This window comes from Misgurnus anguillicaudatus, chromosome 20, assembly GCF_027580225.2.
Source record: "Misgurnus anguillicaudatus chromosome 20, ASM2758022v2, whole genome shotgun sequence".
NCBI lineage: Eukaryota > Metazoa > Chordata > Actinopteri > Cypriniformes > Cobitidae > Misgurnus > Misgurnus anguillicaudatus.
In genome coordinates this window covers 6,436,341-6,449,737 of record NC_073356.2, presented here as the reverse complement: position 1 = coordinate 6,449,737, position 13,397 = coordinate 6,436,341, and the positions used below count along the sequence as shown (strand labels likewise).

General features: G+C 38.7%; 1 protein-coding gene across 13 annotated transcripts in view; it reads right to left on the bottom strand.

The window, feature by feature from the left end:
* Positions 1-345: 345 nt before the first annotated feature.
* The window catches only part of thrb (thyroid hormone receptor beta), a 117,014-nt gene continuing 103,962 nt past the window's right edge, over positions 346-13,397 (bottom strand). For 11 of the 13 annotated variants that reach the window (XM_055220318.2, XM_073858036.1, XM_055220315.2 and 8 more), the window contains 7 exons: positions 13,174-13,274; positions 12,897-13,044; positions 11,470-11,675; positions 10,170-10,256; positions 9,402-9,548; positions 7,627-7,885; positions 346-4,778 (listed from right to left, as the gene is read on the bottom strand). In XM_055220318.2, coding sequence (XP_055076293.2) covers positions 4,537-4,778; positions 7,627-7,885; positions 9,402-9,548; positions 10,170-10,256; positions 11,470-11,675; positions 12,897-13,044; positions 13,174-13,274 — 1,190 coding nt within the window. In that variant the 3' untranslated portion in view covers positions 346-4,536. The remainder of the gene's footprint in view (positions 4,779-7,626; positions 7,886-9,401; positions 9,549-10,169; positions 10,257-11,469; positions 11,676-12,896; positions 13,045-13,173; positions 13,275-13,397) is intronic. The other 2 variants (XM_055220320.2, XM_055220323.2) reach the window with 2 other exon arrangements.

Here is a 13,397-nt window from a genome sequence, read left to right as displayed (position 1 = left end):
AACCTTGCAGATGCCGGCAAATCATTGGCAGTGTGAATGAACAAAAAATCAAACGATCCCGGAAAAATCCAGGATGCATTTTCTGTGTACTTTCTGTAATGTTTGTGTGAAAAGGGCTTTACAGTAAGCTACTGATGTCACAGTGATTGGATGTATCAAGTGATCAAGGTGTCTAAATAAAGCAAACACAGCATTAACTAATAAGAGTAGCCTACATATACTTTTTTTGTTTTCATTGTAAACGTTGTTGATTCTCTAAAATTGTTCTAAAATTAATAATTCTATGCAAATTAAAACATGCATACAGAATCTTAAGACATATACTACACGGTAAACAACAAACAATTTAGGGCTTTCTTAAAACCATCTTTATTCTTTAATCGAGATCATCTCAGGTGCAAATGCATCGTTTGCCAAATCCAATAAATCTTTATTATAGTGCAGTGTCTCTTCCCGGATACCCGACTCGCATCATGATCCAAACTTGGTTTCAGTTCAAGGCTTTACTGTCACACAGCAGGCTTGTGCAATACGTTCATTTTGGTAAACAAAAAAATAGACAATAAAGAAAAAAATCCATTTGCCAGTATTGTTACAATGACTGATTTACATTGATTTACATTCAAATCTATGTTCACTCACTCATGCCAACCGCATATTGTAGATGTGACCAGGTTAAACTCATCTTAACTAACAGTTAGACACCAAGAAACAGAGAAATTACATGTGATTATTTTTAGAGCTGTATTTCATTGAGTTTACCTGATGAGATACGCCCGTCTCTGTGATTTATGCTGCTGCCCATGACAGACCGCTTTCCATTTTGCCCAAAATTTAGGTGCTGAATTTTTTTTTTAATCACTGGTATAAGTGGAATACATATATTAATTTTTATTAACATATTAATCTGGAATGATAAAACGCACGCCGGAGAGAGATCATAACTTAACCAGGATTGTTTAAACAGGAATTTTAAAAGTATTTTGAGAAGTCCCTTTGTGTATGGAAAATTGTAAAATGTTCATACTGTGCATATAACATCTGTAAAAAATATCTTCTGTCTGAAAAAATACAGCCTCCTTTACACCATAAATATCTTTATTCTGTAGTGCGTTTATGTTTTTCACCTGCGCTCTCAGAGAGGAAACAGTTTTGACTCCCAGTGTGTCTGTAATGCACCTACTAATCTTTCTAGGAAAGAAACGTACTGCTGAGGGTCCAAAATTAACAGATGTGAGAAAATACAATGTTATTGCAGACCAATTATTTATTAGTTTACAAAACTAAAAATTAAAAAACAAAATAAAGCAAAACAAAATATAAAACTGACACATCATACAAAAACCAACTGCAATCTTTATTTACTCCTAAAAAAAAAACAAGTTTTATTTATATTTGGTACCTGCCGAGTGTTAATTTTGGACCCTGGCTTCATCTCCTTAATTCTTGAAAGCTTTGTCCTTTTATTCATCTCTCTCTTTCTCTCAACACATTGATTGTCTGTGCATTGACTTTTATCTACATTGGTGTGTCTGTGCCGTGAAATCCATCCAAAACGGGTAAAACCTCTCAAGCAATTCTATTGCTTACAAAACACACCACTATAACAAAACACTCATTAATTGCGCTGCTTCTTGAGGTGTGAATCTGAAATTGTGTAATCTTTGATAAAACAACAACCAGTTCTGCCATTTCCTGATAATAAGTAGAGGTATGTGAGGTTTGATCTCGTTTGCAGCACACAAGGATGTCTTTACAAACATTTACAAACACAACAGGAATACAAGAGAACCAAAACAGAAATAACAACAGCTGAAATGATGAAGATGCCACTCTGAATGCAAGGGTGACCACTGACCTCAGTGTTGTGAATTTGTTTTTGTGAATTTGTGTCAATGACGCCCAGACAACGTGAGGTTAACTGGCAGAAGTGTATGGAGGTATAAATCGGCAAACTCATAGCACCAACAAGTTCAAGCAGAAGCCTTAGATCTACGTGTAATGGCAGTATACGTAATATAATCAAAGCTGAATAGAGTTCCTTCTAAGACTGCCAGGCAGTTCAAGGGACAGCTGGGTACAGAGGAAAAAAACTGTATGTTCCTCTGATCAGCTTAACACAAACAGAGAAGGATCGTTGTAGGAAACGTTTTGGCACCTTAACATTTGAGCTAAACATTAGATGCTAAGAGGGTTCTTATGTGCCTTAATGTGTGCTTCTGCCAAATGCATCATCAGGATATCTTTTGTGCTAAGATGATCAAAACATGTTTTTGTGCTTGTTTTAACTGATGGGTGTCTCCGTGTTTGTGCTCGAGAGCTTTAACTGGAGTATTATGAAGGTGTTACCCTGTAACCGTTTAGACATACTGGAAATAAGTGATTTTTTACCCATGGTGTAACCGCTAGTATAACTGACCTGCTACCTGCCATAGCTCTGTTCCAAAACTGCTCTGTTCCAAGTGTGCTGTGTACATGGGCAGCTATCTTTCAAGCCAAATATGACCTGGACTGATTTGTAAAACTGTAAACAGGTTACACCTCTGTGCGTTTACAAATAGGGCTCCTCGTGTGAAGCCCATGAGATGTTTGACTTCAAAAGAACATGATGGTGAAATGTCACAGTGCATTCTGGGATTTCTTGAGCTGAAATTGCACTTAAAAAACTCCTTTCTAGGTTGTTTTAGCTACACACTGGTTGGTGAGCCACCCCCAGAAAATCGGCAGACTTTTTCGACTGATGATTGGTTCTTTTAACTGGAAAGCGGGACTTCTGTCGCCAGAGCGGCCATATTGAGAGTTGCATTGTCCCCTGTTCATTGTAATAGCAGTGCTGCTTAATCTCGTTATATTAAAGGGGCCATGGCACAAGACTTTTTTAAGATGTCAAATAAATCTTTGGTGTCCCCAGAGCACATATGTGAAGTTTTAGCTCAAAATAAAAATATATATAATGTATTATAGCATGTTAAAATTGCCACCTCGTAGGTGTGTGCAAAAATGTGCCGTTTTGGGTGTGTCCTTTAAAATGCAAATGAGCTGATGAAATTCAAACAATGATCACAATGATGGTGGTTTGTTGCAATTAAAACTCAATTGTGCTTTTCTCTGCACTAAATGGCAGTGCTGTGATTGGATAGTGCAGATTAAGGGGTGGTATTATTATAATAAGAGCTCCTTATGACATCATAAGGGAAGCCAAATTTCAACAACCTATTTTTTCGTGCTTGTAGAGAATGGTTTACCAAAACTAAGTTACTGGGTTGATCTTTATCACATTTTCTAGGTTGATAGAAGCACCGGGGACCCAATCATAGCACTTAAACATGGAAAAAGTCAGATTTTCATGCCGTGGCCCCTTTACATATCTATGTTTGTAGTAAAAACACAGTACGCTGTCAAAGATAAAGGTACAAAGCTGTCACTGCGGTAGTACCCTTTAAAAAAGGTCCTAATATGTACCATTTAGGTACAAATATGTATTTTTTAACTGCCAGTATGTACCTTTGAAGTACTAATATGCACTCTTTGGGTACAAAGGTGTACCTTTTTGAAAGGGTACTGTCCCGGTGACAACTTTTGTACCTTTATTTCTGAGAGTGTAACTAAAAATGTACTATGGTCTCACCGCAGTAACCATAGTTTATTCATGGTATGTGTAGTAAAACTATGGTAATATAAAAGGTTACTATGGCTACTATTTGTTAGTAAAATTGTTAATTTTCCTAAAGGAGGAATTCCGGACAAAATGTTATCTAATGTAAAGTTTTGTATGATAAACAGACTACACAGTATGTTGTGGCACACATAAACCGTGGATCAGCAGTGTGCATGTTAAAGCACAATGGCTCCTGCCATTTCCGTACTGCAAGCTGTACGAACACACTGCACACAGAGTTTTAATAAAACAGGCTCTGGGGTTTCTGTAGTATGAGACGGGATAAATAATAAAAATATTTTCTTTCATACAGGTTTTTTGAAATTGTGACTGTGGTAAAGTGCTGCCCAAATCAGCAGCTCACTGAGTTTTAGAACAGAACCATAACAAATCTGCTTACTGTGCTCCCCACTGTTCAATTTAGACCGCCGAATATCATAGTAAATGAAAAGATTTTGTAAGACCTTTAGACCCACAGAAGCAGGAAGTGAAAGTAAAGAGAAAATATTGCTATTCTCTTTTGAAGTGTGGTGCTTTCAAATCTTTCTCTGATGCCTGACGTAGCTTTGACTTCCACTTGACGTAAAACCATAACAATGCATAGTTCGCACATCTCAGTTAAGCGGCTATGATCACAAAAAAACAGAAGCAACCGAAAAGTGAGTTTTTACAAAAGAAAGAGTGAAAGAAAAAGATTTTGTAACGCTATTCACATGTACCCGCTTTGTAATAGGAATGGTTTCATTCAAACTAGGCCAGATAGCTACTCCTATATCTCTGGAATGAAGGATTGCTCAGTAGTGCTAAAAAGAGCCATGTGACCAGAAACAGGGCAGTCTGAGGGGAGGTTGGAGCAGCTTGGCTTGATTGGCTGGCCATCAGTCCTCGAATACTTCCAGGAAGAGGGGCGGAAAGAGCTCTGTTGGACATTCCACCTTCATGTGCAGGAAGCGGCTGGCATGGCAGGCGCCAATCATGCGCAGGTCTGTCACCTTCATCAGCAGCTTGGGCCAGAAGTGGGCCACCTTGTGCTTGCGGTAGTTGACGTAATGTTCAAAGGCTAAGAGGAACTCCTCCTGACAGCGTTCAATGCGTTCAACGCTCGTTAAACCTGGACGATCTGCCAGCGGGAGAGGATGCAGGGACCAGCATGGAAAAATGAAAACACACATGAAGAAATTAAAAGACACTCGTATCTTGAGAGATGCAATGTGTTAAATCACTCTACAAAATGCAACACTGGGTTATTGTTTGTACAAAAAGAGATGAACCCAACCTCAAAATACTGGGTTGTTTTAACACATTTTTGGGTCAAATAGAAACATTTACTGGGTTTATCCCTTTTTGTCCCAATGATGGGTTAAAAATAAGAGAGTAGATAGTGTGTATACTTGATAAAATATATATCCTATATACTTCATTTTTTTAAAAGAAAATATTTGGCTATACTACTGCATTTACTGTAAAGCTACTTTGCTGCAATGCAAAGTTGTGAAATGTGCTATCGAAATGCATTTGAAATGAACTGCATAACCAGGGCTGCATGAAAAATGGAACGCCAGGCTACTAACTACAGATGCGCGGTTGGCGGTTACAGCCGCGGACCCCGTGGATAGACTACGGATCGAGCAGATGACATGACGAAAAATAATATTTCAATTAAATTTGGGTGGATGGCGGGCGGTTGAACCAATCAAATTAAAAATATATGTTTTTATTGATAAGTATTGTTATCTGACTATACCTACATAAAAAAATCGAGCACACTTTGAAATAGTCACATTTTCATCACACAGTAATATGGCTAGTCGGTCTATGCAGATCGACTGCTTGTTATTATCAGAGATGGCAACGCCGGTGAAGGAGGTACGTGACAAATGTGATGCGGTTGCGGATAAAATAATAGCCCATCCGCACATCTCTACTACTAACCCATTTTCTTTCTATTTTTGCATGTACTGTCCTGCACCGTTTCTGCTACAAACATGAATTAAACCTCATATCATATCTTGTATTAAGGTAAGGGATGCATTTAGTTTTTTATTTTCACCTTGTGGACAACTAGAAAGGTTTTAGCTAATCTGATTATTCTTTAAGCTACCATTACGTGACATATACTTTCAGCTCTGATCAAAGCATTTTACCATATTTACATTCATATTATCAATTTCACAGAAAATTTAAAAACAGTTCTAACTTTGAATGTTATGTGTTGATCTGAAAGCACCACACGGTATCAATAGTGTGCGGATAATCTTGCCATAGTCTCTAAGGTCTCGATCTGTATTAATAATGGCTTGCATTTCAGATCCACAGGTACATTTAATGAACCAAAGAATCCATTAACTCTCTAAAACCCAATTAAAAGGCCTTCAGGACGCTTATTAGTACTAAACAAATTGACAAAAAACTTGCTTAAACACGGCACATCTGTTCACATGGGCAGAAATCGATAAGTGGATAGATACAGCGCAGGTGAGAAGAGGTGTGGCGGCTATAGTCTTTATTGATTGTGGCGATCACAGTTGAAGTGTAATCCTGCTTAATAACATTATTAAGAGGTTTTCCTTCTTTGGCCTGTGTAATCCTGGGTAATCACCACTGACAAGGTCCGGTTGCCACTGGCCTAATGGCTTTTAAAGAGACTCTTGGTGGAGGTCATAAGCTGTATTGACAACTTATCAAGGAGGAAAAATAAGACGAGTCTTATCTGAATATGAATACAGTTTCATCATTCAAATAGGCTGATTTAAATTGTATGATAACGTTAAGAACATCATCGGGTGGTTTTGCCGGACAAGGCTTATCCTAGTCCCAGACTAAAATGTATGTTTGAGCTGCCTAAATTCTAAAACATCTTGCACTGACATGTCTTAACATATATCAGTGTCATTGTTTTGTCACAAGAGCCACAACAGTATTGTTTTTTGTAAGGTGTGTTAAAAACTACTTAAATGTCCCAATATAGCTAAGGCCTAGTCATGAATTAATCTAAAAAAACAAATCAGGATTACAAGTGAAAGAATTACATAATCGCCAAAAGCCTCAATTACAGCTGTCCCATTTGTGCTCATTTCTGTGCAAGAACCAATGAGATTCGATGTGCCACCACATTTTTCACTTTTGTTTGTTTACATTTCAATTTCACTAGATGAGCTCAAATTATTAAGATATTCTCCCCAAAAATGTTTCCTCTTGCTCTAAATGACTCATTTATCATCCCAATAAGTCATTTAGATTACTTTGATGAAGGATGTATGTTCTTTTGGAGTGTTGCCATTTTGGCTTCCATATATAAAGATATATCACAACGGCTTGTTAATATAAAATATTTGTGATGAAGAAATGAGGTCACACACAGTACATCTGGAATAAGATGAGGCTATTAAATTATGACAAATTTTTCATCTTCCCTTCAGTTACTGCGTAAACACAGCCTAATCCATTAAATGTCAAGAGCAAGCACCTGGGATAGTCTGAAAAGCCTTTACAATATATATATATATATATTAGTAAATGTTGAAATTAACCAAGATTAAAAATGATGTAGAATCGTTTGTTTTGTAGCCAACCTATTTGAATTTTTATGAAGTGTTCCCGATATGCACACTCTACAGCAGTGGTTTTCAAACTGGGGGCCGCGAAATGGTGCCGGGGGGCCCCAGTTTTATGACATTTTATAAAATACATTAATTTATCATGAATTCTGTGTAATTAAACCTAAAAAATAATAAGCCAACTAACAAACAGCACTACTAGGTATAATTTTATGTTTTGTTTAATTAAAATTACATTTTAAATTTTTGTCATAAATTTTCTTTTGTACACAAGGGGGGCCGCATGCTGAAAAAGTTTAGGAACCACAGCTCTAAAGAAACTTAATTTAGGAGTAAAGCTAATCAGAAAATGGACCATAATCTAAAAACGACATGCAGGAAATGTAGTTTATGTGTGAGGATAACACTAACCAGAAGACAGTAGAATGACGGCTTGTAGCAAAGCCACCTCCGAATCATCCAGGTTAAAAGAGGACAGCGAGACACCCAGATCAAAGATGGCATCCGAGACCACGCCCAGACCCCCGTTCTTGAGCTGGCCACGTGTGACGGCCATCTCGCCGTTGAGCGTCAGAGTCTCGCTCTCGGGATCATAACGTACAGCTGCTCGTAAAGACATGATTTCCATGCAGCAGCCCTTCAGCAAGATGATCTGATCCTCGCATGGCAGCTAAACAAAAAACACAGCATCAATTACTATAATAAAGACTACAAGAGTATAACACTGTTTATTCAAAAGTGGGTTATTGGAATTTGCTAATAAAAAATCATATCAGTATGTTGAACCTTCTAGTTTCTAATAAGTCTACTGAGTACATATGAAGAGTTTGGTTCCAAAACGCGATAAACGCCATTTTTGAAAAAAGAGCTACTGCCAAAATCAGTATTATATCAGGTCAGTATTTAAAAGTAAATTCTTAATTTTACGCAAAATCCAATATCCACAGTGTTATTCTGTCATCTTTTCTCCCAAAACGCGATATACGCCACTCCTCCTTTTTTACAGAACGCAATAAATCCGCTCCACATATTACAGCGCACCATTCCTCGTAATGTAAACAAACAATGGCGGCGCACTGAGCACACAGAATCCTAGTTTTCCTCATCTACTTTGAACTTCGTGATCAACAAACAAACAAAAACAAATTAATACTTTGATGGCATTGATAAACCTGTGGTTGTTTTCTGTGACGGGACAGAAATGTAAGCCATCAACATCCAATAACTTACGCGAGAGGCACTCGGGAGACGGGTGCTTGTTCTCCCGACAGCACCTGTGAAGTTTATGTGATTCAAACACACTGACCCCAGGGGATCTTATGAAAAACGTTCCAATATTTTACTCAAAGTCAACGAAAATGGAGCAGGACCAAAACAAAAGCAGATCGCTTTGAAAAATGTTAAGCGACGGCATCAAGTATAACCGCAGCAATGACAGTGCCATTAATATAACAGAGTAAGTGTTTTGATTAATGCCATTAATGTTTATGTTTTATCAGTGTATAGACGGTTTCAGCAGTAACAACATAAACAAGCGGCTGTCACGGTCTGCACCTAACTTCCGGTAAACTCAGCTAATAATAAATAACAACAACGTTTTTTAAACATAGTTTATTTATATAACAAGCAAAAAAACAACACATAGATTACCTAGGAAACCAAAACATTTGTTATTTTCGACGAGGCATTTGTTCAAGAGACCAGTTTAGCAACTAGTCAGACCATTAAAAAAACGAAACCGGAAGTAAGGTTCGGATCCAGACGTGTATCACGTGCGTCCGATGAAACCGTCTATACCACTGTTCAACTAAATGAATATATCATGGCAAAGATGAATGCACATTTATACATTGATTGAATAGATTTATAGCATTTTGAAAAAAAACTTGTCATGGATTTAATGCTTTTTGTGGAAAAAAATATTTGTATTTATAATAAATCTTTGAAAGTCAAGTTATGGATTAGAATTTTTTATGTTTTTATAACCTAAAGATGTGAAAGTTTGTAACAGAAAATAGTGGTTTTCATCTTGTCACTTTCTTGATATAGAAAACACGTTTTTACTGAAATTTGTCAAAATGGATTTATTGCGTTTTGGAACCAAACTCAGTTTTTTTTACAGAAGGCCATTACAGTCTGTAAACTAGTTATTAAGATTTAACAGGAGGCCGTGTCACCATTCGCACCTCACAGAACATAGGCAGCTTTTTGGCAAAGTCCACGACACGAGTGATGGCGGGGGTGATAATTTTTGTAAACTGACTGAAGGCTTCGATGTCCACTTTGCTTCCTTCTGGCGCGTTGACGATGGGTGCCGAACCAATGTCCTCCGGCTGCAACGACAGGAAGGGGAGGGGCATAGTGTTCAGTAACACAGATACCAATAAGAAACGGGCATTCACAAAGACGAAGGTGTGACACAGTTAATCCTCATTCCCCTCTAAAGCACAAAGAAGGCCAGAGATACAGCGAGAGACATCGAGAAAATTAGAGGAGCTCGTTAATTAAGAGGGAAAGGAGGAAATGTGGAAACTTAAATTAGAAGAAGATGAGAGCTGAGCAGAGAAGCGGCTTTTCAGATCATCTGATGGGGAGCGCATTGACTAGGGTTATCCACTGATATTGAGACATTTCCAAAAAGATTCGTGCCCTTCTGACCAGAAAAACGTGACGTAAAAGACAGCAAGCCGGATCTAAAAGAAACTGGAGGCCGAGTACAGCCCAAATCCAGCCATGTGACATTATTGAATTATTTTGCAAAATCTTTCCTCTTCTGTGTACACCTTCACAATCTGACACAGCGAGCAGAGAGCTACACAAACATGGCAAACAAATGCCTCAAGCATTCAGCGCACGTCCATTTATCCGCAAAACAACGTGACAGAAATGGAAGCAGCTGATCATTTTAAGGGGATAAATACATGAAGAGGTGTGTTTGCTCTGCAGGGTCTTACCTTGGCCTCCTTCACCCCCACTGCACTCTGGTCAGAGGTACAGAATAAATTACATGTTATTTCATTAAGTAGCATTGTTTCCTCGACCTGTTGGGCAATCAACAGGGATCGTGAAGTTTCAATGAAGAACCCGAGTCAACTAAAAAGAAACAGGTTTAAACTGGACAGGTGAGAGTGCAGACAGAAACAAAGTGAGATATTAAGTAGAGTTTCCATGGATTTCGAGAATCGAATAAGATTCAAAGCTCAAGTAGTGTTCATACAGTTCAGCTTAAGTACATGGGTTCAATTTCCAAGGTAGACGTGGATTGAATCCATTTGAATTAAAAATCGATTGCGATGAAATCGTTCATCAACCGTTGAAAACTACTGCTGGGTGGTAATACAGCAGTATAAAGTGAAAAGATTTGAACATTTCCGAGCGTTCTTTATAAAGTCACAAAAATGAATGTGTGAAATTTAGAAATTGACGGTAATTAATCAAACGTATCAACTTTAGGCTTGAAGGTGAAATGTGTGATTTTTGAACCAGAAGCAGACAAACAACAGGGATCACTGGCATTGGTTAAGCCAAAGCTGAGCCGCTAAAAACAAACAAGACTGCAATTCGTCTAATTCTGGTACATAATTAACACACTTTACCTTTAAATCTCACCAAAAGTGATTTATACTTTACACAGCTAAATGGGCACAAATAAGATGCATTGCGATATTCCCAGTTGCAAATCGTGCTTTTCCAGAACAATAACTGCTTATAGTAAATACCACCCAGCTTTAATGAAAGCAACTGTAATGAAACCTAATGCTAAAGGTTTTAAAGCAACCAAACTTCACATGGAAACCCACTGGAGTCCTCATACGGACTTCGATCTGCAGAGGACAGTGAGATTACAAGACAAAAGAACAACTGTACAACATTGGTTAGAGGAAGACAGACAGAAGATCAGAGGGTGAAAACATGAAACAGTCGAGTGTTTTGGTTTAGGAAACGGAGCTTGAGAAAAGAAGGACAAAGTTGTTCCGTTTAAAGTTAGTTTAGCTGCCTCTGTGGAAGAGAGAGCCTCCAGCGTCCATCTAACACTCCCCCACTCTACAAGGAGATACAAAAACATGGACATATTAACATTGGGAATAACGGTGCGGATGGGCTTGGGAATTGTGTGGGTGGGATGGGGAAGGGAAATCTGGGATTGTGGTAGGATAAGGATAAAACAAAAACAAACAGAATCCCACCAAAATAATGCATCATCCTAAACATAAGAGACACGGCTGCGATGTCATCACGGCAAAGATCTCTCACCAGGAATTTGCGTTTCTGTTTCCAGTGGTTGCCCTGGGCGTTCGTGGCCATGTGGGCTTCTGTGACGACACGGATCAGCTCCCATTCCTCCTGCGTGGGCTCTGGCCTGTCCCACACCGTCTTCTGCAGTTCTTCGCGCTTCCGCCGCTCCCGGTTCTCTTCGATCAGCTTCCGTTTGGCTAGACGCTTGCTGTCATCCAATACCACTGGAAGAACAGGAAGATGTGTCAGAAATACAGAGAAACTTGGCCAGGATATTACTGAACTGAATGACTTGTTCCGATTATTAGGCTTGTTGTTATGTTGTTCCACATAAAAACATTCATTCAACTATCACCAAAATCTGTAAGAGTCTTTCTTACAGTTCAATTGTCTTCATACAGGGTAAACTTAAAGCAACACCAAAGAGTTTTTTTACCTTAAAATAACGTTTCCAAAAAAGTTCTCGAAAAAAAACTCGAAACAGGGTGAACGGCACTTTCACATTCGCTTTGCAGCCCTCTATCGGCCAAAACCGCACTAAAGAAGTTTCCAACCGTCAGGTTGCGGTCCTGTAGTTCGAGTGAAAACTACAAAAACTTGCTTTACGGCAGACCTACAATCCAATCAGAGCCAGCTATGCTGCAGTAGGCTAAATTATTTACGACAGTGGTAATGGAAAATTCCGCTTCCAACCTGTAGGGGGAGCAAAAACTCTTTAGTGCTGCTTTAAGACACATCTTTATATATATATGTTTTGGGGCCATTTTTGCCTTTATTAGATAGATAGTATGATAGGAGAGGACAGGAAAGTATAGGGTGGAGAGAGGGGTACGGGATCGGCAAAGGACCTCGAGCCGGGATTCCAACTCGGGTCGCCGAAAGTGCGTCTGCACCATATGTCGGAGCACTGCCCACTACACCATCGGCTGGTTTAATAAAACTTAAAGGTGCAATGTGTAACTTTTTGAATGATCTCTTGACAGAAATGCAATATGATATACATAACTATATTATCAGTGGTGTATAAAGACCTTATATAATTAACTGTTATGTTTTTATTACCTTAGAATGAGTCGTTTTTATCTACATACACCGAGGGTCCCCTTACATGGAAGTCGCCATTTTGTACCGCCGTGTTTCTACAGAAGCTCTTAACGGACAAACTTTTTTACTAAGTTGTCTCCAACAATGATATGTTTGTCCTGTGGCGACTGCTGTAGCTGTTCTATGCGTTTCAAAAGTGAGGGGTGAGCCGTGGACTGAGCCGTTGGTTGCAATTTGCAACATCACCACTAGATGCCACTAAAATTTACACACTGCACCTTTAAATTTAATAAAAAGAAAACTGCAAAACCTGTAAGTAAAAGTGCCTGTACTTACAAAATGACCTGTTTCCACAAAAACAAGGTGTAGTCTGGTGTGTATTTTGAATATGGGACACTCACAGTCTGTTGCCATGCCGACAGCAATGCATTTCTTGAAGCGACATTCCTGGCACTGATTCCGCGTGACTTTGTCGATGGCGCATTTCCCTTCATACTTGCAAGCGTATGTCGGGTTTAAGTTCTTCTGAATTGTACGCCGGAAAAAAACCTTTGGAAACAAGAAACAAGTACTTTAAATAAAGTGCAGAATAAGTCATTCAGTTCTAAGAGTCATTCATGGATAGGCTGAGCTACAAATAGCAACTAAACAAGTTGATGCTCGATGTAAAACACTCACTTTGCAGCCCTCACAGGTAATGCAGCGGTAATGATAGCCGGTTGCTTTGTCCCCACACACAACACACAGCTCATCCTTGTCCAGGTAACTTGGTATGTACCCTAAAACAGTTACAAGTACAGTAAAACACCTCACTTAATCTGCAAGCCTCAGCACACTTGGAAAAATGACATTGTAATCAATAAAACACCAAGCGCTAACAAAAGGCTATTAAGTTTGGCAGC